Raw genomic sequence first — 24,638 nt, forward strand, 5'->3', positions numbered from 1 at the left:
AAGCGTTACCTCAGCATTCCCAGGCTTGCAAGAAAGAGAATGTGTCAACAACACACTTCCAGTTTGCAGGTCTGTCTCTTCTGCGACACATCAACCAGCTGACGCTGACAGACAGATCGAGGATGCAGAAAAGGCCCCGTCAGGTCATCGAAGCTGTACCAGCATGATTATTTAGAATTTTGGAATTACTTTAGCCTTTGTGTGAATTAGTAGTTTGAACTGAAGTGAATCCTGCACCGTCGGTCTAAGAGAAAGAAGAAACATGAATTGGAAAAGCAGATGGACAAACTCAAAGCAGCAGAGGCCATCATTCATATGAGTCAAGCTCCAAATCACTACATTCCCCATAATGCAACTCAACACTGTCTTAATTCGAACTTCATACCCCAGTATGACCCTGATAACATCACTGTGAGACCATCAAGGCATCTGTCCTGCAGTTTTGTAAACACAACACGCTGGATTTACTATGTTCTGATGCAACATATGCTTTACATCTAGTCCAGGTGAATCGCCTCCAAACAATAGGACTGTCACAGCACAGGCCTGCGTTTGACTCCACGTGTGGTTAAGATCAGGCAAGAAAGGTTTTATTTAAAGGTTAATAACATACTGTGTGTGAATCTGTTAAGACAGAACACAATATTTCTCTATTTGAACCAAGGGCTGTGGCAAAAACCTGAATATTAGTAGAATTAGATCAACGCTTTTGTGCCTTGACATTTATGTTAATTGTCAGCTACAGAAGGATTAAGAAACAGCATGAAAGAGGTAGGTTATGCACATAACTACAAAATGGAGAGCTACAGACACTGGTCTAAGTCATTAGTAAAATTCAAATTAACATTACAGGTTACTGAGTCCAGACTGCATAAATAGAACCTTTGTGAATTTAAAATTGAATCTGTAACACAATAATTTCTGCAGCCAGTGTTCAGTCAGTAAAATGCTCCTCCCAGCAGGACAACAAAGAGAAGGAGGTCCCAACCAAACCATCAGGCTGACCACTCCCCATTATCCACTTTATTCCAGCAGTCGATTGCACTAATCAGCTCCCCAGACAGGAGGAAACCAGGCACATCTATAATTATGATCCTTTTTGTTTAATATGATTACAGCATTAAAAAGTCAAAATACACTCTGGATGAACTGAAATCTAAGTTGAACTGATGAACTGACGTCGTTAAAGAGACGCTGGACTGTCAAACTCATCATTCATCGTCCCCTGAATGAACTAGAACTAGCTGTACGAAGAGCAGACGCGTCCTGTCTCTGTCTGTCTGATTCCCCTTAAACAGTTTCTATCAAAGCAAAAAACAAACGTACACACACACACACACACACACACACACACACACACACACACACACACACACACACAGCCTAACTCTCTGTCTGTTGACTTCTGCTGAATCATCTGTTCCCTCAGGAGCTGCAATACTGCAGTTCAGTATCAGGCCACACGAGGGGAAAGTGCCACACTAGGAAAAACCTGTATACCATAATGTAGAGTGATAGTAAAGTGTGTTGAAGCCATGTGCAGTGCAGGAGGGAGAAATTAAATGTTTTACCAGGAAGATGTGAACTTCAAATACAGATAAATACAGACATGTTTGTCAGGGGAAGAGAAGCCGCTCGATCCCAAACTGTCTGACAGAGAATCAATAACGTCACAGGAATCACTGAGGCATAAATGATAAGAACAAAGCATTGAACCAAAGAGAAAGGATGCATTAGAAATATTAATGTTTCCTCACTCTAGTTGTGGGGTCTCACGTTACGTATGTCACTATTCTTCTTTTGTTTTACCTACATAATAAGACTTGGTCACAGCAGATCATTTAGATATTCACGTTTTTGTTAACACGACCTCGTGGTTGTTTCCGTCCACCGGTGGACGCTGGTGCCAGATGTAGTGAAATTCTGTCCAGATGTTCCTGGGATGCTGCATCGACAACATGAGGACAGACCTTTGACCACCAGGCTCCGTCAGATCAACCTCGAGTCTAAGTCGATGTTTCCACACTTGACAAAAGTCGCTTGTGTAAAAAACTAAATTAAAGTGATAAAAACTTTTGACTGGTTGTTTCTCAGCTGGATTCCCAAACAGGAAATGATGCTTTTCAAAGAAATGAAAAGAAGAAGATGTTTCTAACTTAAAGAACATGCAAACACAAAGACTGAACTTCACTAACTCCCTCTTTAAATATATAACGTGGATATTCTCTAAGGCAACACACACTAAAGCAGTGATCTGATTTCATACTGTCTAAGTATATATTTTCTCCATTCAAACTTTAGATGAATACGTCTGTGTGGTTGTGTCATAACGTGATCCTGCAGAGACCAACTAGTAATCATGCTCACTTTGTCTAATGGCCTCTTTCCCCTCTGAGCCAAAATTGTGAGTGTACGTCTGTGTCAAAGCCAGAAAGAGCGACGAGAGATGATTCATCACTTTTTAAGCACAGAGAGTGATCGCAGTGTGACGTAAGAAGAAGAACACGATGTATATGATGTAGAAAATATTTTCTGTGAATGCTGCTTCACTGATAACAACAGTAAAACACAACACACAATAGATTCTTCTTCCAAACACCATCTTATTTCCTGGAAAACTCTTCGTGCTTCATATTCGTAAATATTTATTCACTAAGTTCAAATCTCACTTTGTCTAAAATCTCATCCTGCAAACTTTGAAAGTCCTTGAAAACAGACACAACCATTATAATAATAACTTCATTCATGACAGCATCTGACAAATTCAATACAGTCACTATCCCACTATGTGCTGCCTCCAGTAAAGTAAGTTTATTTTAAAACAGATTAAAAACCTAAACCAGGTAAATAACTCTTCTCTAAGCTCTGTTAGATTATATTAGTAAGTAGGTCTACATGATATAGTGTTATAAGTTAAAATATTTTGTTTTTAAAAAACAGAATTTACTAATTAATCATTAATAAAACACCACTTGAGAACATTACATCACTACTAACTCTATATTCCTGCACTTTAACTGTTTTAATTAACTGTTAATCTAGTTAAACTATAGCGCCATTAAAAAAGTCGTGCACCTACACAAGTCTGATTGAAGTTCTTCTGCAGGAGGGAACAACTCACACTGAGCAACTGGTAGATGGAAAAATGAAAAATAAAAATCTGACTCAAAATACAAATGGAGTTGTCATCTTCTCTCAGTCTGTCCTGTCTTAGGGTTCCAGTAAGTCAACGATTAATGGACCAACACCTCAGATCTCCAGTAGATCAACATGTTTAATATTAATTCAAGAGTTCATCTTTGTGTTGTGTGCATCACATACAGTCAAGTGCTGCATCCATTCTTCAACGTGGAAGGTTGATGCTCATAATCACTTATGTCATACAGTTTAATGCTGAGGCACAGTGACACATCTAACAGGGGAATGACTCAGACTCTGAATCATATTTACACCACAGTTCATTTCACAACACTTATAAAAACAGAAGGTGCCATTAGAGAGAGAAGACTGACACCCTGTGGACCCCCCCCCCTGTCATTCACACATGCAGCAGCAGTCTGCTGTCCCTCAGGTAAAACTTACTGCCCAGTCTTTTTACCTTTTCATCTCCCAGGTTCTGCAACACTTCTTTGCCGCCGCTGGTTTTAATCTCCACCTGAGTCGACTCAGTCCCAGCTGAGGGACTCTGCACATCCGGAGATCTCCTGTCACTCTGCGGGCTCCTGGCTTCCTGGCCGGACTCTCGTTTGCCCCTCTGTCCGACGCTGAGAGCATCAAAGTCTATGGTTTTCCTCTCAAATGCGCCCTCGACGCTGCAGAACAAGCCGCCGTGTTTCTGCCGAGGCACCTGGTCCGCCGTGCCGGGTCGGGCGAGGTAGACCGGCAGGTCGTCCTCTGCCTGGTCCCACTTTCCCCTGCGCTCTGCCATGATGGAGCCGCGCACAAGTGACCGGAGAAGACGGTGGAACTGCTGCTGGAGTGATGTGCCTGCCTGTGCGTGTGTGTGCGTGCGTGTGCGCGTCGTGCTGAGAAGAAACCAGAGGCAGGCAGGAGTTGAGTTAAAGCCAGAGGTGGCACCGGAGTGGTGCATGATGCAAAGGTAGCAGAAATGTTCCAGATGATGGGTTTGATTAGAAAACCACACTCATCGCTGCAGCAGCGTCTGTTTTAAATGTGTAGTTGAAATGAAACTTGATACTGGATCAAACTCCTGATTTGTTGCAGGACCCCTCTTAAACAAAAAGGAACCAAAAGACTGATCATTTCAATCTTTGTTTGTTGTCATTTTATTTGTACTTTTGTGGCTATTTGGCCTCATTTGTATAAAGATCACAAAATATTAACATAAATTCACCAAACAACAGTTCAGCTGTTTGAAAACATGCAGGTGAAATGAATTATTAGTCTCTGACTTTCTAACATCTATTTCTCTTTTCTGTTGTCCAAAATACTGTATTCACCCTTTAAGGCATCAAAGTTTAGCAGTTGTGTTGATATGAAACTGTGAAAGTATGTGAAAGGAGTTTGTTGCCGTCCTTTCTGCACTTCCCAGGATGTTTGATATCTACATCTGCACTTTTAGCTCCAACCTCCTGGCTGGGCTCAAACACTTATACTGAAAAGCATAGAGGATAAAACTGTTGTCACCCTCCAGTGTCTGTCTGGGTCTTCAACAGCGGCACCCTGGGGTGATTACTTACGCCAGCACAAATCAGACGCGATGCTGTCGGCAGCACAGCAGACAAGCAGCTTTCAGGCAGCAGAGATCTGCTGAGTCGAGAGGGCGACAAAGGGAAACACGAGTCAACAACATCATTCAGTAAACAGAACTGTAATTATATAACAGGAGCACATCAGCATGTTTTACCAGTGAGACCGGGGTCAAAGTAGTCTTCATCTAACGTGTTCCTTCAGACACAGTTTGAGACCATGAACCCTGATAGAGATGAGGATGACAGTAGGAACATGGAATCAAATTTAAAGTCTGCGTGAGACGGGATCAGAGAGGAAGTCCCACACTGGAACTACAGTGAAGTCAAACAGGGCACTTGTTCAAGTCTCATCTAACAGGTTGTCATCACCTCGACGAAGCCTCTCAGGGCGGAGGGCCACTTCATGGGGCCAGTGTCACATATTTCCCAACCCAATTCCTGCAGACTGATATAGTGGGTGACAAATTTACAGCATGCTAACATGAAGAATTAAATAAATAAAACTGAAAATGAGAGACTCCCCAACACTATAATCTACACTATAAGCTAAATATACAGTATACATATATATTTTCCCTTTGGTTGATCTGAACGTGTCATTTTTCTGGTCCTACCTGTGCTCGGTGTGTTTCTGTGCATATGATCGAGCTCTACAGCATATGAAGTAAAATATGAAAAGCAGCTCTGTTTCCACACATTCCTCGTTGAATACCACAGTTGCAGCTCCTGTGGCTCCGCTGGCAGCTTTCTGCTCACATGAATGTGATTAAAGCTTCAAGGTTTGTGGAGATGCCAGGATGCTGCTAAACTCTCCTACATCTCTGTGGTGTTTATTGAGTTTTTGTGCTTTGTGGCTTCGGTCCTGTCTCCTTTTCCTCCAGCATGTTACTGTACAGAGCGAAACAAGAGACAGCTGACAGCATGCTGCAGAGCTTCACCCATGCTTCGGGTTGTGGGTTTACGCGCTGACACCAACCAGTTCAGATGTCCTGAAAAGAATTAAATGTTATGTGAGAGAACAAGGACAATGCTGAGAGGCTCGTGAGGCGTGTTTGTTTTAAACTGTACCCAGTTTTACTGTGGTCGGGACAGAGGAAGCTGGCTGAGAGGCAGTGGAGCCATCAGCTCGCACTGTCTGGATTTCAGAGTCTGCAATGTCATGATCACTGCAAACCATAAAAGAGTGTGTTGCTACAGTTGTTTGTTGCATTTGAGCTCAACTAAGTAAACCATCTGACAACATGAACTTCCTGGTGTATTCAAATAAAATACACCACATGATGGAATTAAAACTGGCACTGCAGCATTTGATGACATGCACAATGCTGCGGCACAAAGGTTTGTTTGATTGCTCTGAGTTACTGAGGCTTTTAAAGCAATGACAGCAACAAAGCAGTAGACAATCCCTCATCACCATATTAAAAATGGATGTAGGTAGGTTGGCCAGTCAAATGAAGGCCCCTCATAAGACAATAGCTCTCATGTTGCCGCTGGCTGAAGCGCTCGCTCACTGAGGCGCGACGGAACGACAGCAGATAGGACAGAGTTTGGCAGATTTACGCCCAATAGTCTTGACAGATTCGGCACAAGCAAGTGATACCTTCGAAGAAGTGGGTAAGTGGGCCAGTGTTCCACAGGCAAGTCAACAGGAGTTAATTCAGATGGTGAACGATAAAGAGTCAGTCTGACACCTTTACTCAAACCACTGGATGAAATGAGACAACACGCACTTTGTGTGTGCTCCAACTTTACTTCACTGCTGTAACATTATTAGATGAAAACAAACAAGCCAGTTGCCGTCTCACATGTTTAATAGAGCATGAGTCATGAGGCCAGTGTTGTTAAATAGCTAAGCAACAGAGCAGGCAGCTGCATCCGCCTGCGATGCTTTGGCTGCTGACCAGCTGCTGTTGAAATAAGGTTAAAGAGCCTCCGAGGATGTACCGTCAGACGGATCCCTTACAGTGAGGCCGGCTCTCTAACACACAGTGGCACCGGGGTTTTCATATGACTCATGATTAAAATATGACGTTTGAACTGCTTTTCTCAGGGGGTGTACTTTAGCTGTGTTTTCTGCACAGGAAGCTGCTTCAATTAGCACAGACAGATTTGTCATTAAGGACTCTGTGCTCATAAAGTGAGACACACTGTGTGCAGCTTTTCATGTAGACTGCAGAAAATGATGAACTAACTCTTCACCGTGTCCGTTTTCATAAAATTTCTTTCTTCTATTTAAATTGGCTCCAGATAAGGCTGTGTTTGACCTCTGGGAGTGACCTCTGCGAGAGTGGTGAAAGGACAGATAGAAATACTTTAATGGCAGATGTCCTTTGGCAGAGCTGATCTACAGCACAAAACCTGGCCCGACCCCAGTTCTCGTCCGGATTGGCAGCGACAGTCACAACTCAAGTGAAAAGACAGACTGTTGTCCTGGACTGACTCTCCACTGTGTCCTGCACAGTTAAAAAATGTGGAAAAGCCTGCTGCTTAACAAGCTTGTGAGACAACTGAAGCACTCACTGCTTCGGTGTAGGAAGGTTTTATGAATCTACCACAGCTTTTAAAACCTGTATGAGCTGCATAAAGTTTTAAAATATATTAGTGACATACAGGAAAAACACTGCTGATCTTTAGCAGCACAGCCGTGGTCATTTCTGTGCATTGATTATGAAAGAAACATGTGCAGAGCACGTGTGATTTCCAATACCAGTCACAGCTCAAAGCCTATTTCCCTCTTCCTGACCTGAGCACCACAGAACTCCATTAGCCGAGATTAACGACAGACAGTACGGGAGAGTCATTGATCAAACACAAATAATAAAAAGACAAAAACATCTCTGCTAATCTAAGTATTTACAAGTATTTAGTATCTATTCTAGAGATTTCAGTGGAAGGATCTTCTTCCATTTAGCAGCTGCTCTGCAAACATTTGCAAAAGTAACAATCCAGGTCCAATTAGTAGCTCCTGAACAGCTGCTAAATTACTAAATGGACCTTATGATGAGACGAAACGCTGGTTAATCCAGCAAAATGTAATAAACTGAGACATTAATCAGATGAACAACAAACAGACAATACTAACTCATTATTATAAAGAATTACTATTTTAAACAGAATCTTAAAATTCTTTTGTTTATTTTTGAGTTAGTTAAGTTGCAGAATAATAAATAAAGAGTAAATAAAGAGCTGCAGCTTCAGGAAAATAACATCTTCACCAAAGTGCATTTAGAAAAAACACAAACAAGCTGCAAATAACACAATGGAAATGTTTCAAGGAGCAAACACACAAAATCATATGTTTAGACTGTATTTGTACTTTAACTCCACTACAGTTCAAAAAGAAATCTATTTTATTCCAGTCCACTGACTTTACAGCTCCAGTTACTATGTGATAGACATAGATTATTAAACTCTATAATCATCTAATAAATAAATGAAGATTTGTTCACAACAAACTCACGTTTCACGTTCAGGTCCCTGGGAACATTTCAGTTTTCCTGTTTTTGGTTGTGTTTTGTGTATTTGCAGCAGATTTCAGTGTTATTTTCTAATTGGTCCCATCGGTGAAGGTGTTTTCTTCTTTGCATGTGTACAGATGTGTTGAGAATGACTGAGATCAGGAGGACAGAGAACGTTTGGATGCTCACCTTCAACACAAAGGTTTAACACGTCTGCCTGTAACACCGGTGTGAAAAGAAAACAATTTACCTTCAAGGTCAAAGGCCATTATTTTCTGTTTTATTTATTTTTCAACAGCATTACTTCCATTTTTGAGTTTATTGTATAATTTAGACGAAAGGAGGAGGGGAGGGTTAAATTCTCATTGGAAGACAGACAGGTCAAATTAGATAGAAAAAACTCTGTGTGGAAATAAATAGATCTACATTACATGATAACATCAACCGCCTGAAAAAATAATTATTAAAAACAAACATAGACGTGGAACAAAGGGGGAATTGCATTTAAGGCAACTGCTTGTTAGCTGAGTTTGCACAAAAATAGTCTCAGTCATTCCCCTTGGTAAGTTAAAGTGAATGGAGTTGGTCGTAGTGATGAGATGCCAGAGAGAGGCTACCTTAAACCTGTGAACGGAGCCAGACGAGGGGGTTCGATGGCAGATACACTAGCTCAGGTACACAGGGAACGTGCACAGCCCACTTGTTAATATTGCAGGGACTGTGCAGAGTTAGCTGGAGCGGAGAGAAGTGGAGCAGGTGTGATGTTACATTCACTTTCTCCTGTTTCATTCTGGGAAAGTGGAGAGCGAAATGGGGTTTAGTAAAAGAGAGCTGTTAGTAATATAAAGAGGTTTTAGTTAGTAAAAAACAGGGGCGGAGAGACAACCAGCTGACAGAGAGACGGGTGAAATAATGGTTCTGTTCTGGATTTGTGAAATTCAGCTGATGAATTTATCTTTTGTGAGCTGATCTGAACTTAAACCAACCATCCAACCAGAGATAAAGATATTTAGCAAAGTAGTCTGAAAATATTTACAAGTTCGACTTTAAAGGATGAACTCAAGGTTGCTGAGGGGAAACCAGCACCCCCTGCTGGTCAACTGGAGCAACACATTAGACAGCAGTAAAATAAATCCAGTATATTGTATGTGACAGAAGGCGGTAAAAGAAAAGGGGAGACAAATAATATGTTATTCCACATTCATATTCCACTGATTTTTCTCTTAGAAACTTTCAAGGAAATAAAGTTAATCTCTGCAGCCGTCACCACAATAACACGGAGCGATTTATACCCCCTTTAAAGTCATTTACAAACTGTTCAAGCTGCTTCAGAGACTGAACGAAAAGTGCAACTATTCACAGAAATAAAGGGGGACTACGTGAAATCATTCAGACAAATATACATATCAACAGATGTATATATTACAGTACAGAATAGGGAGGTTTTCTCAGTGGAAATCCTGGGACACAGTATCTGAGTGGTGGGAGCTGTAAAAAAGAAAAGAGGAGACAACAACCAGAGGGTAAAGCTCTTACAGTCTGCTGGCGTTTGATAAAAATTAAAAAGCAGTTTGACAATCCTTGGGTTTTTCTCTGGAGATCCAGACGGAGAGACTGCAGCTGTGATCTTTGTCTTTCTGTTTCAAATCTGGTTCGTGTCTGATGGAGACGGGTCAACCTGAGTGTCCTGTGTCCCCCTTTCAGTGTCTGTACACACCAGCTTCTCCTTTTTCAGGTAGAAACTCTGGAGAGTCCAAGCAGTCTGTGTGAGCACCATCCTGGGAGCAGTGAGGGCAGGTCAGCCGGTGAGACCACGTCCTGAGTGTTCCTGTTTATATCTGACCTGAGACCAGTACTGTTTAAACGGCCTCTGCACTCTTGGGCCCTGAGTTGGCGCGTTTCTATTCACCGAGAGGTTGAATTCGTCCTTTCAGGTTTGGAAAGTAAAGGAACAGAAGAGAAGCTGTGGTCTTGGTGGTTTGTTTGCGTCGTTGTCTACGAGCTTCTCTCACTGTTTATACTGGGGCTGTGGCTAAATGGTGGTGAATGGTCTATTATTACCCTGCATGGCAGAGAGAACATTTCCCAGGCTTTGGTTTGGATTTGTCAAAGCATGTGTGTGTGTGTGTGTGTGTGTGTGTGTGTGTGTGTGTGTGCATGCGTATCTGTAGACTGTACCTACTGTTTATAGACCAACACTGCTTTAAAAATCACCCTGGGTAGCATCCTTAGAACCCGACCCCCCCTTAAAAAACAAAACAGAAGAATAAAACGTGACGTGTGAATGTCCACGGCCAACACAACGGACACATCCACCTTCTATTAGGAGCAGTCGCTGATTTAAGGACGCTGGCAGCCACTGCCACACACATTGTTCCTCGCTTGTCCAGAAAATAAATAACACTGCAGTCACAAACAAGATCTCCATGCTGACACACCACCTGAGAGACAGACAGAGAGCGAAGTATATTTAATACTTGGTATTTAACGGTATTTAACGGTATTTGAATGAAGTTACAATGAGCAAACAAGGGTTTAATAGTTTGATCTAATTTTTGCTATTGTCTCCACAGAAGACTGGACTCCTTCACTCTGTCATCACCATCATTTCCAGCTGAAGTTGTTTTCACTTAAAAAGCTCTGACGGACACTGTTTACTGCCGCTCAGCTCCAAACAACAGACAGACAGAATTAGCGACTAACTGAGGAACAAAGCAGAATATTCAGCAGCTAAAGCTTCAGATAAACAGAACTAAAAGACGAGTGAATACTGGATTTCATGTGGCCAGAAACATGAATGTTAATGTGTTTCTGCATCTGCAGTTTGATGATAGGACCTGAGTTTAAAAAGATTTAGTTATTGTTAAAAACACGGTTTTAAAAAAGGACAACAGAGGTAAAAATGGTGACAGCACTGAAATAAAAATGACATGCACACAAACATTAACAGAAGGTTAAATATGTCTAAGTCGACGTGCAGGACGGAGACGGAGCAGACCCGGGTCAAATCACTGCTGCTTCTGAAAAGCACTGAGCCACCCAGTGGTGAAGGAAGGAGAAGACTGAGAGGAATCAGACACATAATGTACAAGATCGTCTGATTGTCAGAGCACAGCAGCATCTACAGCTCGATTTTAACCTTCAGTTAGTACACATGTGAAATACTTTTATTTTTACTACATTCTATAAAGAATAATAATAATAATTCGTCCTTAAGGTCAGAATCCCACATCAGGAAGTTTTAACAGTGCTACAGAAATGTGTGCTGGCCGAGCACATGTCACGGCCAATTCAGGAAATCTAGCCTGAGCATTTCCAGTTTTGCACTTTGGCAGCTGCACAGATTCTGCTTTTACAGGAAAGTATTTGACCGAGGTCCAGAAGAGAAGAGGACGGTGGTGGTCTGAACTTTGTACTCAAAGCCCAAAGGAGAACTCACCTCTGCTACAGGACACGCCAAAGACTTCAAGGCCAAAGGATAAAGGCAAGAGAAAAGAAGAGGAATAGGAACAAAAACTGGAGAAAGAAAGAAAGATGAAGAAGAAGAAGAAGAAGAGAAAGGGACAAAGGAAGTGAGAGAGTTAGAGGAGAACTCGACACATGTTAGTAGGAGCAGAAACAGACGTTCACTGTACTGTGAGGAGATCGTTTTTCTATTTCCTGTTTATTCTAAACACTCAAAATTCAAGTCAACAGTGATTCTACAGATTTTAGGGAGAAGTGATTGTGACGGCCTCAAAGAAAAAATCTCATCAACTCAGCATTTTAGTGAAACTATGCATGTATTTATTTACAGACAACATCGAACGCGGCCTACCTTCTCTTCCAGGTCTTTAATCTGCCTCCTCTGGATTTCTGTCTTGTCTTCGAGGTCACGGATTCTCTGCAAATATTCACACAGAAAAAGGTGTGGTGTGTTTCTGAGGCCGACTAAGCAAAATCTAACATTGACAGCGTCTGACGGGGAGGTTCATATACATACATACAGACTTTACAAAGCTAACGTCTGTCATCTTGTCTTCCACTGGTACCTACCTGGTGCGCCTGGTGCAGCAGCTCCATCCTCTCCTGGAGGATCTGGCAGTCGTACTCTCGGCTCTTCCTCAGCATCTGCCGCCTCAGTTTCTCCACCGCCGTCCGCAGCTCGTCCCTCTGAAGCTCGTTCAGAGGTTCACCGTACTTTATGACCTGGAGGACGGAGACGGGCGTCAAGCAAAGTAGCAGACGGTCACTTACTGCTTTCACTATCTTTCTAGTGAGACTACATGAATTTCCCTTCAGGAGTTAATGAAGTTGATCTAATCTCATCTCATCTCTGCTCTTTAGCTCTGCACACACACTTTTTAGTTTAGCTGAGGCTGCAGCAGCCTTCTATGAATCTTATGGTTCCTAAAAGCCTCTGTGTTTAATTCTGTTTGTAATTTTAAATCCTCCATAGTCAAAACATTCATTGTTAAAAATCCTACAATAAAACTCATGAACTGGTCATGTAGTCTTCATCGAGATAGTGCAGATGTTCCTGATTACTGGGATTTATATGAACAAAACAAAACAAAGAAGAAAGTATTTCAGTATTTCAGATTACATACATGTAATTGCTGGAATTCTACAAGAGGCTGATGTATAAAATGTATGTAAATAAATATGTAAATAAAAACAAACCTTGTCCTGCTGCAGAGCGTTGTACAACGTTGCCTCCAACTCCTGGATTTGCTGCAGACAGAAGAAATAAACTTTAAACTCACCATAACCCACAAATACACTAATTATCAACCCTGTGGCTAAATAGTTAAGATAAATTAGATTAATTAGATGAATGAGTTGGATAAATCCTTAAACTACACTGTCCCCAGCTGTGTCACTCTGAACGGATCTTTAGCTCCACAGTGTGATACAACATGTGCACTGCACAGAAACACACAGACATGCACACCTACCATGTAGGCCTGGTCCAGGGCCTGTTTTCTGTAGTCCAGCTCCTCTTCTAGATACCCCTTCTGTTTACAGAACATCTCCTGCACAGAACAGGCGGGTCAGAAACAACGGTTAAATATAAACTATGTTAAAACACAGCTGCCTGTGTTGTTGTGACTCACCATCTCTATCTCCAGGTCCATCATCTTTTGGTGCAGCGCTGCCTCCGTGCCTTCAATCTGCTGAATCCACTAGAGGGCAACAAACAGCAAAGCACAAGTCAGAGCAGCACAAACGAGTCAGTGTGTTGTTGTTTTGTGTTACTAAGATTTTCACTTTACCTTTTCTGCTAGTGACAAAACCGTGCTGGCCTGAATAATGGCCACCTGCTCCTCATTTCTTAAGTTCTAGAAAAAAGACAAAAAACTTTATTAATTAATAATGTGCCTGTTTTAGCACAATATGAAGATGTGATGTGTGTAAATAATAATAATAACAATTATCATTACCCCGTTGTCTCCGAGGATATCTAGAAGTTTAATGAGATCTGGGATGCACACGTCCTGTGGAGAAAACACATATATAATAAATATATTGATGTTTGCAGAAGACACACAAGCTGTGTGACCTGTAACTGTGGGATCTGTGAACTGGAAAAGAATAAACGTTCATACTGCACCTTGACACCTTCCTTCATACAGTAGATCTGCAGTGCGCTGACTCCCTCAGAGAAAGGATGCATCCGCAGGTGGTTGAATGGAGGGGACTTCCTCTCACGCTCCTACAACAGGAATGCACATGTCATTGTACAAAGCACATGAAACTAGAACTCTCATCATGAGGCCCTCGGTTCTGAAGTAGACCTGAATAACAGTGTTTGACTTTGATTAACCACGAAATTGCTGACAACCAATATCCCAGACAAACAGCTGCTGCTGCCACCTGAAAGCTACGATTCCCACTATGAGTTCATTTCTACATTTTTATTTGAACAATTACTACATTGTGTTAGTATCTGCTCTACAGCACATCCACAACACAAAGACTGCTGTCAGCTGCTTATCAGCCTGACTGACAGGCTGGTGGGCTGCCTGTCTCTGTCACTGAGTCACTAAGTTGATGTGCAAATTTAACAGAGAAGAAATTAATGTAATTAGATACAGAATTCAATTTATTTTAGACAAGATCTGGTATAGGTGATAAAGATACAGGTGTTGTGGACTCACGTTATCACGTTACAGTGACAGATGTTGGTGGTAAACTCTCACCTCTAGCTCCAGTATCCTGAACTCCAACAGTTCATTCTGGTCTTTGGAGTCTTGCAGCTCCTGCTGCAGCCGACTGTTCTCTGACTCGACCTTTTCCACCTGGACACAACAATCAATCAGAATCTATTTGTGACTAATCAAATTCTCTGGATGATCACTTTGATCTGTGTAAAACAGGCTTTCACTCAAGTCGAACCTTCTCCAACAGCTCCTGATTCCTCCGTAAGAAGAGCTGCTTCTCCTCCACCCATTTGGAGTCCTGAGAGAGAAACAGTCCAGACTTTAAATCTAAACTATTTAAAGATCATAGAGCAACGAGAAAACAGCAGAAACTCTAAGATACAGATGAGGAGACAAGTTAATGATTGTTGTAAGTGATCCATTTACTGGTCAAATGAAAATGTAATTGACACTCTGATATCATATGTGCATGTACAAAATAAATCCCATTATATCTTCCAGCAGTGGAAATTTATCGACTGAGAACTTGCTGGACATACAGAATATGTTCCATAGCATTAGATGCATTAGTGTGTTTGCGTGTCCTACCTGTCCTTTCATGGTCAGTTCTTTCTCCAGGTCCTCTATTTTGGCTTTATACCTGAGAACGTCTGCTTGGAGCTGCTCATGAGCCTGAAACAGATTAGTTACTAGATGTAAGTAAAGGTCTGTACTGGTGCTGCAGGAGGCCACCATGGGAAGTATCAGTCGAACGAGACACATATGAATAATAATAATATAATGAATCTGTTCAGTCACAGTGATTTGAAAGCACTCACAGCTCAGTATAAAATGAAGTAATGCACTGAAGCTGTATGAAAATACGCTTATAAAGGATGATTTGTAAAGTGTTGATCATTACTCAGACGTTCAGACAGTTGTATTGATTCAAGCATCCAGTGACTGCTGGATGCAGCTACAGTACGTACCTTGGCTTCCATTTCAGCATCAAGTATTCCTCCTTTCTGTTCCTGCAGCAGGGCGTAGGCTCGCTGTAAGGCCTGATACTCCCTGGTCAGCTGACGGAAACGCAGCTCTGACTCCTCATTGGCCAAACCCTCGTTTGACAAACACGGGTTAGTGCTTAAATGCTACGACGGCATGAGGCTAAAATATTGATGTAAATGCAAATGTAAGCACAATTATACCTACCTCATCCAAGTCTTCATCAGGAGTAGCAGGAGTTCTGTCCATCCGGAACGAAGCCACCGAGGATGTCTCTGAGTCCATCGACTCTTCATCATACCCAAAGAAGGTGTCTACTACGATGTGCCTCTGCAGAGAGGAAAGAGGAAAGATTCACATATCGAACAGTCACTGTTGATTTGGTCAGACTTGTCCTTGATCTTGGATTTTCAAGCTTTTCATTTTTGTCTTTTACAATGTCGTATTCAGTAATTTCCCGTTTTACTTCCTCCCACTGACCCATGACCTTAGTCAGTAACTAAAAACAAAGTCAACAGTTTCTACCTTTATTGGCCTCGAACTTCTTTTATGTCTTTTCTTTCTTAGTAGTTTTTCTCTGTCCTGGAAGAAACAGAAACACAAAATAATCATTATATTCAGTTTACAGTTCAGTGATGCACACTTCACTCATTTCATGCTTCAGAGATTTGAATTTCTCTAAAAAATCCTTTTCTTCACTCGTGCATGTTGATCAAACTTTACCCTTGTCAGTTCATCGATTATGTTTTGTTGCTCCAGGACTTGGAGCTTGAGAAAAGCTATTTCCTGGTCATCATGGGCTTGGTCCAGGTCGTTCAAAGATTTGAGCTTCTTCAGCGGAGGATGGGAGCTGATCTTCTCCTTCTGCAGACACAACAGGGGGAGATAAAACAGACATCATCCATCTTCAACCATCAACCGTCTTACTAAATACACATATGATGGTAATGTGACTTTGTGCCGACCATCTCCAGGTTCTCCTTGGCCAGGCTCTTCAGCTTCTCCTCCAGCTTCTGGATGGTCTGGGTCAGATCATCATTCCTCTTATTCATCAGCTTGTTCTTGTCCAGCAGGGGCTTGCACTGCTTTTCCGCCTCTCGAACTCGCTTCAGCTGGTGGGAAGACAAGGTGTGTAGATTTAAAATGACGCAGCAGAAGAAAGGAATCGTGGGATGTGTTGAATTTTATTTAAATGATTATGATTCTACCAGTTCATTCCTCTCATCGGCCAGCAGCGAGTTGCGGTCTTCCAACTTGCGAATAGTTGAATTGAGTTCAGCAATGCGCCTCTGGTTCCTCCTCAGATCCTGAAACAAACAAAAAACAATCAAGTGTCACTTCTCTACAGCAGCTATTAAGAAAAAAACCCTTTAGATTAAGTCTAAACTAACATCAATAATAATATCTGTGAGCTGGTTCTGATAAGTTCCTCATGGGATCATCATCAACATTTATAAAAAACAATCTTGGCATACAGGCTGCAAAGCTACGAAGTAGTAATCAAGGGCTAAAGCAAAGAGGAAAAAGCAGGTTTGAAGAGGCAGAAGAAGAGGCTCTTAAATCAATACGACGATTTTCTCTTTTTGTTCTGTGAATCTCTTCCTCTCTTCTTACCGGGCTGCCACAGTGCTCTGCTCCATCTCCAGCTCTGCCTGGAATCTCTCTTTTCGGGCTTCCCAGGCCGCACTCAGCCTCCTTGACTAGGAACAGCTGTTCATCCAGCGCGTCCTTTTGAAGCTGCAGCTTCTGTAAAAACCCTGCTGTCGACTCGAGTTCCTTCTCCAGAGCGAAGATGGTGCGGTCTTTAGTTTTGATCTCATCCACCTGTAGTGAGGGAGAAAGGAGCAGTGAAGAAACCTAAACCATCCACTCTCCCCACCTCTACCCCACTGGTACTTAACTTAAAACCATGTTAACATTAGGTATTTAGTATTCAGTGAGTGTGGCTGTGTACCAGTCTGCGGATGTCCCTCTCACAGTCCCACTTGATCTTGGAGATCTGCTCCTGGTGCTGCTGGTGCTCCACCCGCAGATCGCCAGCCTTCATCTTGTCGGCCTGGATCATGTTGCTCAGAGCCTCGTCGGTGTGTTTCTTAGCAGCTTTCAGCTCAGCGATCTCCTGCAGGAGCTTTACTCTCTCCTGGTCAAAGAAGCGACGCGCCTCCTCCTTGGCCTCCAGGGTCAGTGCTGTGCGCACCTGGGGAAGCACGGAGAGACAGAGGACGACTATTTAAGAAGAACTGTCCTGTTTTACACTTTTCACTACACCATCTTCACCTTTTCTCAACCCACCTTCTCTCCGCTGCCGTCTCGTATGGCGCTCAGTGCAGTTTTAAGTCTCTGGTTCTCCTGGTCTTTGATTTTGGCGTGCCGGGCCAGTTCCTGCTCATGCTGCCTTGTCAGGTTTTCCCTGAGAGCCTGGAGCTCCTTTTGCTTTTCCTCGTGCCACTTGGCCCGCTGCTCCGTTAACATGGCAGTGTAACGGTGTTGCTCCTGCTCCCGCACCCGCTTCACTTCCTGCACCTTGTCGCGCTCTAGCTTGCTCACCTTTGAGAGGAAGATAAAAAATTAAATGTCAAATGCCATCTGACATTCCAACTACTGTACTCCAGGCAGCTGTGAGTCACTGTCTTCCATCTTACTTTATTCTTATCTTCCTTCATATTACTGTAATTGATCTAGTAAATAACTAAACTGATTGGCATTCATCCCTCCAGACGTGCAGCCTGAGCCCTTGCAGACTTCATCATATGTATAACGATGTGTTCACTCTCATCACGTCAAGTCTGAGAGAGATAAAATGTACTTCAGACTTTGTCAAGTTGTTTTCCTGGATATGAACTGAAATTTCCCCGTAACCCATTTCAAATTAGTCAGCCTATATATGTTATATATGAACTTTCTTTCTTCGGCACCACCACATCCATGTTGGTATGAACTTTGAGTAATCATATAAGCAAGGTGTAGTACAGTGTACCAGAAATCTGCCAGACATTTGATTGGGAGATGATGAAATGTGTTTTTTTTAACCCTCAACAGTCCTGACTTGCAGTTTGAAGAACACAAGTCAGCAAGTACAGTGTCTGAACATTTGAATCCAGCGTAATACAGGTTAACAGCCTGCATGTGGCCTGAGAGACAAAACCCAGGGTGGAAAAGTCATAATTGAGATAACCCTCATTTCCTCCTCGCTTAGCATGAATTACAGCACGAATGTCATATTTGTGTGAGCACGTGTAAGTTGGAAGTCTCACTGTGAGGTGCAGCATCCACTTCACTGTCCTCACAGTTTAGGACATGTATCACAAGGTAAACACGCTGTTCTGTATCAGAAGCCTTTTACCTGACATTTACCATGGCGTCTGGTGAAATTACACTGCAATAAACCTAATATTAAATATGCAAGAGGAGATGAATTATGACCTCTTTGGTTTTTCTGCTATGTGTGCAGCTGCTAAAGCCCAAAGGACGCTGTAACGTTTTAACTGTAATAACTTTACAGTTCAAATCTACAAAGTTACACACTGACAGTGTTAATGTTGTTATATTTTCTGTTTCTTTGTTGGTGCACACTACCTTGCATTTTTCTTGGTGTAGCTCGATCTGAATGTCCGTCAGCTTGGACCTGAGATCCTCATTAGCTGCCTGCAGGGCAGAGATGAGCGCTTCGGGCTTCTCGCCCTTCGCACGCCCTTTCTTGGCCATTGAGTCAAATACTAGAGAGGCTCTTCTAATGCTTTCATTGAGACTTCACAGTAACTTTCCAAGGTGCTTCCACGGTTTCCAGGTCCTCTTCTTCCTCATTCTCCTGGAGGAGACACAAAGATAAACATAACTGCAGAGGTGACATTGTTTAGACTTATGATGCATGTTCTTGTATCTTTTACTTTTCACATTGCAGCTGAATAACACAACAGATGAGTGTTTTTGGGACAGATGGTTGTCTGGGTTTGCAGAGTCAGTGGTAATCCTTCCTGCCCTACGATTTGCCTTTTCTTGGTGCACTGTTTGGGGTCAACTGAAAGCCAATAACCTGCTGAGTGCCACAGGCCGACATGTTTAGAGTCCTGCCCAGAATACTCAAACACACAACATAATGCAATGCTAGCAGAGAAACACAGGTTCATCAGGGATGTGTGCATACATGTTATCTCCTGGTCAGAGGAGAAGACGACAGTCAACTGTTCTGCGTCTTTCTTTCTACCTACACAAAATAAAGTAGTCCCTACTGTACATGCAGTACTTGCTTTTCTTTTACTAAAGTACAATTTATCTTCTTGTGCACTGTAGAAAATCAAATTCAAAACCTCAATGCAATATATGGTATAGAGAATAATCCATAAATAATAATGTTTCCAACAAATAAATAAAAAGGATGCTCAGGATGTTTTTAAATTCTAACCAGCTACTGGAGAATTATATAATGATTTCATCCGTTCTAATCTTACTGCTGTCTGAACACCAAACGTCTCCAAACCTGCCAAACTGCATCGTTCTTTCCTAGAATTTGGGAAATTAACAACCTGTGTTCTTCAATCAGTACCATGATTACATGTGATGTTACTTCTTAATCACAGTAAGACTGAGCATGTTGCATTTGCATCACTCCTTTTTGTATGTTATGACAGACGATGCTGTGATTAGCATCAGTCAATTGATTCAATTCACTAATTAGGTAACACATCATTTCAGATGCTTTATTTAGCCACTTGTAGCATATATTTCACCAGATTTCACCAGATTTCATCAGATTTCATTTTTAAAATGTTGTAATATTTATATCAGATGAGATAAAAATAAGTATTGCTCTCATGCTGATCTCATATTACAGTCTACAGGGTTTTCGAAACTTCTGCTTTCTGTGTCTGAACTATGCTGTTGGATTCCCTTGCAGTGCGTTTGTGATCAGCTGTCCACAAAAGTGCACGTGCATATGAATGTGCACGCCATCATGCATCACCACTGTGATTCAGGAGGAGCTGGATGGTGTCTGTTATAATCCGAGGAGGGATGACATAACATTGCTTAAAAGATTTTGAGCCGCAGATTAGCGATGAAGCTGTCGTCACATTCAGTCCACATGAACTCTGCAGTGTTACGAGTCTTTTTAATTGTGCTGCTGCTCTTTTTAAGTATCGAGGATGGAGGATGTCCAAAGAAACACTGATGAAAACCACTGGATCAGTAACAACGTCATGTACAAACTTGGTGATGTACTGTAACAGGCTAACACTAATCTATAATCTATCAGTAGTTAGTTATTGGACTTTTTACCTCTTTAAAATAAATAAATTCTAATGAAGAAATTATGTTTGAATAGTTTATCAGAGGATGTTGAAGAAATACAATAAGTTTGTACTTTACTTTTCAAATTAAAACAGTTTCCAAAATCAATCTATCCATCCTCGATCAATTTAGAGTCACCAATTAACCAGTTGACCAATTAACTAACTGCATGTGTTTAGACAGTGGGAGGTAGCAGGTAGAGTACCTGGAGAACCCACACAGACATGAGCAGAACCCCCCCTACACAGAAACAGTGCTAAACACTAATAAAGACATAAATCTAGTTAAGAATCAACAAAGTTATCTTAGTAACAGCATCAGAGCCGAGTGAAAGAAGAAGAGTAATAAAAACACACAAAAACAGAAAAATAATAAATTACAATAAAGCAAACGTTCAACAAAAGATCAAATCAGATTAAAAGCTGGAGCAGAAAATAAAGTCTCAGTTCTAACAAAGTGCTTTTATAGAATTCGGTGCATTACATTTTTCTTGTTATTGTTTTTCATTGTTGTCTCTGATGCACCAAGCGAAACAACAACGAGCACAAGAGCTAGTTAAAAACAGTCAAGTGGTAGTGATGATGACTCACTAATTATTCATCTATATTCATCTTTATCCACCATCATGGAAAGTAAAGCACAACTCACCACGACTACTAATACTGCATTAACCTACAAACCACCCACAGTAGCCAGATACTGTTCTGCAGGGCGAGACGAGATATGAATTTGTCAATCTGATTACTGTCATATTCCATTTTCTGACTGGGAAACAATCCTCTAAGTGCTCAAATGGAGAACACATCCACACACAGGCATTATGGGAGAACACAGGGACATGCACAGGATGCAGGCTTCACTGTCCAGCTCCATTTGAAATATATAAATACTGCGTAATACGAGTACGTCACTGAGATGAAAACAGGAATAGTTAACAACAGGACCTGTGAGGAAAATACCTATCAGCACTCAACTTAACAGACAGCTTAACCAAAGGTCAAACAACTATTTTAGCAATCAAACTCCGACTGAATATTTGACTTTGTAAGCCATGATCATCTTTAAAGTTTAGAAGTAAGAAATAATTAAGCAAATAAACACAGACTGATAAAAGTGAGGAAATCCCAATCCAACTTAAAACTTACAGAAGACGAGAGAATAAGCTGAGAATGTCTCTCACCAACCACCACATGCAGCGTCTCTCCAAAGTCAAAATGTTTGAGCAAGTTAAAAAATAGGAAACTATACTGAAACAGAAGAAACACGTTATAACACGAGTACCTTAGAAAACAACGTTCACATCCTGGCAGCTCTCAGAACAGACTGCAAGACACTGAACAGCTACTGTGCACGACCGGCCTCTTCAACAACAAATGGCACCATCTGACATAACCGAGAACCATTTTACATGGACTCCCAAGAAACCTCGGGGACGGACACGAGGTAATGAAAATGCTGCTACTGTCATGCCAGGAAGGGTTTTAAGAACTAGATGTTGCCAAAGCTATTTACAGCATCCATCTAAGCTAAGAACCAGCAGGAAAGTCAAGCCTCCATCATCACACGGCCTTTTTAAATGCTGGATTTGAACGGTTGCCACCTGCACCGCTGCTCCTTTAAAGCAACCTGCAGCTGGATTAAAGTGGTGAGACTGAATCACACAGTCAACATGAAAGAGAGAGGTGTGTGAGGTGCCGATCCAGGTGATAACTCCAGGGGACGTCGACTGCGGCAGCAGGTTTCACATTACAGCCATTTGATTCATCGCTTCTATAAGAAACTATTGATTAGTGAGGTTTTAACAGCCACGGTCTGCCTGGACTCAAAGCATTAAAACTATGACATGAGAGCTGAATGTGTGAACGGTGGTAAGAGAAATGCTCATGTGTGCTCAGAGCAGATATAAAGAGAAACTAGACGAACAAGGAACGACATAAAACAGACTCCAGTGAGCTGCATGGCCCAATTTCACAGTGTTTACTGACTGAGTTGGTTTATCAGTGGGAGCTTCTGCATTAAATACTACAACATGAAGCACACTGGCACCATGACCCACTTTTGACTCCTCAGACATCAAATGTGGATTTACCAGACAGGAACAGGAACAAGAGCTGTGCTGCTGCTGCTGTAGGCTTTAGTCTGATGGTGCTGCAGTAAGTAAAAATCCAAATGAGTGATGAGTGATGGCCTTTGTGGACATACTTATCTCTTTCTAAAGATTTGGACACTGCACTCTGCAGCTACAGGATGCTCTGCAACACTGCAATCTGCATCGATATCAGGCAAATGGTTATTTTATATTAATATGGAAACATGAATGAGCTGAGATTAAACAGAAGTGGGCGTCTTCCTTCCTGCCCACGAGCAAGAAACTGATTTAGCTCTGTTTGTTTTTCCTTTCCAAAAAAAATCTTTCAACCTGAAGCCAATGTTTTCTAAATCAGGATCTGCCATCTGTCACTCACTACCCAGGAGTTAGCATCAGCTCACATGGACTGTGTGGAGGTGCCCAGCAAGATGTGAGCAGCTCACATCACAGATGAGGTGTGTGTGTGAGCATCTGAGTGCACAAAGAATAACGTATAAATCTAATTGTGTGTCCATGTGCTCTTAACTGCTCAACTGTCCTTCTGTTGTGGTCTCTGTGCCTTATCCAGGTTATGCAATCGAGTCAGCAAAAGTTACCTGGGCTGATGCCAGCGCTGCCCCGATGAGCAACTTACGTTTAAATCAGTCTGAGATGTGTCTGTGACGTAAGCTGGTTCAAGTGTCATCACATCGTTTGGACTCCAGCCGCTGGTTTTGGATTGAGTTATATACTTAAAATGACCCTTAATCCATCTGCATGAGGTCAAAACAAAACCAGGGGTCTCACCAGAGCTCTGCTAATTCTGGAAACAGTGAAGGAAAGTGCATCAAAAACAAAGTTCACATCTGCTGCATGCATGAAAACACATGTTGTGAATGAGTGAACACGACTACAGGGATGTTCTGGTCGGTGCCTGTACTGAGCTTCACTGTTCATGTCTTGTTCTTGTAGATATTCACAGTGAACACGTCCAACCTTCTCTAACAGAGAGTTTTAAATTCAACGTAATGATTCATGTTTGAATGGGATTCAGCAGCATGTTCATCTGATTTCTAAGTATTATTCCAGTTATTCTATCAGGTCCATCAGCAGCTGTACTATCGACTCTTTCCACTGAAATTAAATCTATAAACCATTAACTTGTGGTCAGTCACTGTCCTAATAAGTTCCCAGCAGGGGTGATGTGTGTTAAATCAGCCAGTGTGACACCCGGAGGCCCCGTCGGCTCACTGTGGACCAGCAGCATCACTGCAGCATCCTTTCAGCAGCACTGCCAGTGAATCGTGATGACCTCTCAATCAGAGAAATGCTCACACTGCACAGCACACATGTAAAAAGATGTTCAGCAGCATCCGTCGAGTGTGACGCGGCCCTGAAAACTCCCACAGAGGACACAGGCTCGATCCCCGTCGTCTCTGAAGGGCTGGCTGATGTAGGCCAAGCTCCCCCACTTCCGACATGCAGGCTAAACCGGCGCTGCTCGACAGAATGAGGCTCGTCTGGTGTTAAGATGCCATGCACACACACACACACACACACACACACACACACTCACACTCACACACAGATGGATCTTGTTGCTTAACGTGTTCGGATCGGAGGCAAAATCCAAACGAGTCCATGTTTGTCGTTCAGCATCTGAGCTGCTGAGCCTGAGTCAAACCGACAGGCCCGATGCTCCCAGTAACTCCCAGTTCACACGGTTTTACACATCAGCACCAACAATCAGCTTCTCTTCTTACCTAATAATCGATTCTCATCGTGTGTGAAATCGTGGCCGCAGCATCCTCCTTCTCCCAGATGGTAAATCGCCCCCTTCTCTACGATCTCAGCATCAGCAGCAGCAGCAGCTCCGTACAATGAAGAAGTGATGGCCGGTGGTGATGATGCTGGGAGCCCCGCCCTCATCCCCGTGCAGCCAGAATGAGCTCACTGGTTTCCAGTAGCGCCGCAGTCCACCAGCAGA

The 24,638-nt window shown here is 42.3% G+C and overlaps 1 protein-coding gene across 1 annotated transcript; it reads right to left on the minus strand.

Annotated features, from left to right (window-relative positions):
• Positions 1 to 10,484: 10,484 nt before the first annotated feature.
• jakmip2 (janus kinase and microtubule interacting protein 2) lies at positions 10,485 to 24,540 on the minus strand. Its single transcript, XM_026371778.1, has 24 exons — positions 24,415 to 24,540; positions 18,874 to 19,105; positions 17,590 to 17,844; positions 17,252 to 17,494; positions 16,912 to 17,121; positions 16,506 to 16,604; positions 16,263 to 16,409; positions 16,021 to 16,161; positions 15,823 to 15,879; positions 15,505 to 15,627; positions 15,282 to 15,410; positions 14,902 to 14,985; positions 14,549 to 14,611; positions 14,353 to 14,451; positions 13,764 to 13,865; positions 13,594 to 13,647; positions 13,426 to 13,491; positions 13,267 to 13,335; positions 13,108 to 13,185; positions 12,833 to 12,883; positions 12,206 to 12,358; positions 11,988 to 12,053; positions 11,610 to 11,686; positions 10,485 to 10,611 (listed from the first exon to the last, which is right to left on the minus strand). Exons 2-23 carry the CDS (start codon positions 19,000 to 19,002, stop codon positions 11,636 to 11,638), a joined length of 2,469 nt encoding a protein of 822 aa, XP_026227563.1. The 5' UTR covers positions 19,003 to 19,105; positions 24,415 to 24,540; the 3' UTR covers positions 10,485 to 10,611; positions 11,610 to 11,635.
• Between the last annotated feature and the right edge of the window lie 98 nt (positions 24,541 to 24,638).

The sequence above is a fragment of the Anabas testudineus genome, chromosome 14 (genome assembly GCF_900324465.2).
Source record: "Anabas testudineus chromosome 14, fAnaTes1.2, whole genome shotgun sequence".
NCBI classification, from domain to species: Eukaryota; Metazoa; Chordata; class Actinopteri; order Anabantiformes; family Anabantidae; genus Anabas; species Anabas testudineus.

Excerpts from the sequence above, each read along its gene's own strand:
- jakmip2 (XM_026371778.1), bottom strand. The coding sequence starts at position 19,002 with ATGGCCAAGAAAGGGCGTGCGAAGGGCGAGAAGCCCGAAGCGCTCATC. Across the intron at positions 15,628-15,822 it reads GAAGTTCGAGGCCAATAAAG|AGGCACATCGTAGTAGACAC; the intron begins GTAGAAACTGTT and ends TCCTCTCTGCAG. Across the intron at positions 13,336-13,425 it reads TTTTGTCACTAGCAGAAAAG|TGGATTCAGCAGATTGAAGG; the intron begins GTAAAGTGAAAA and ends GTTGCCCTCTAG.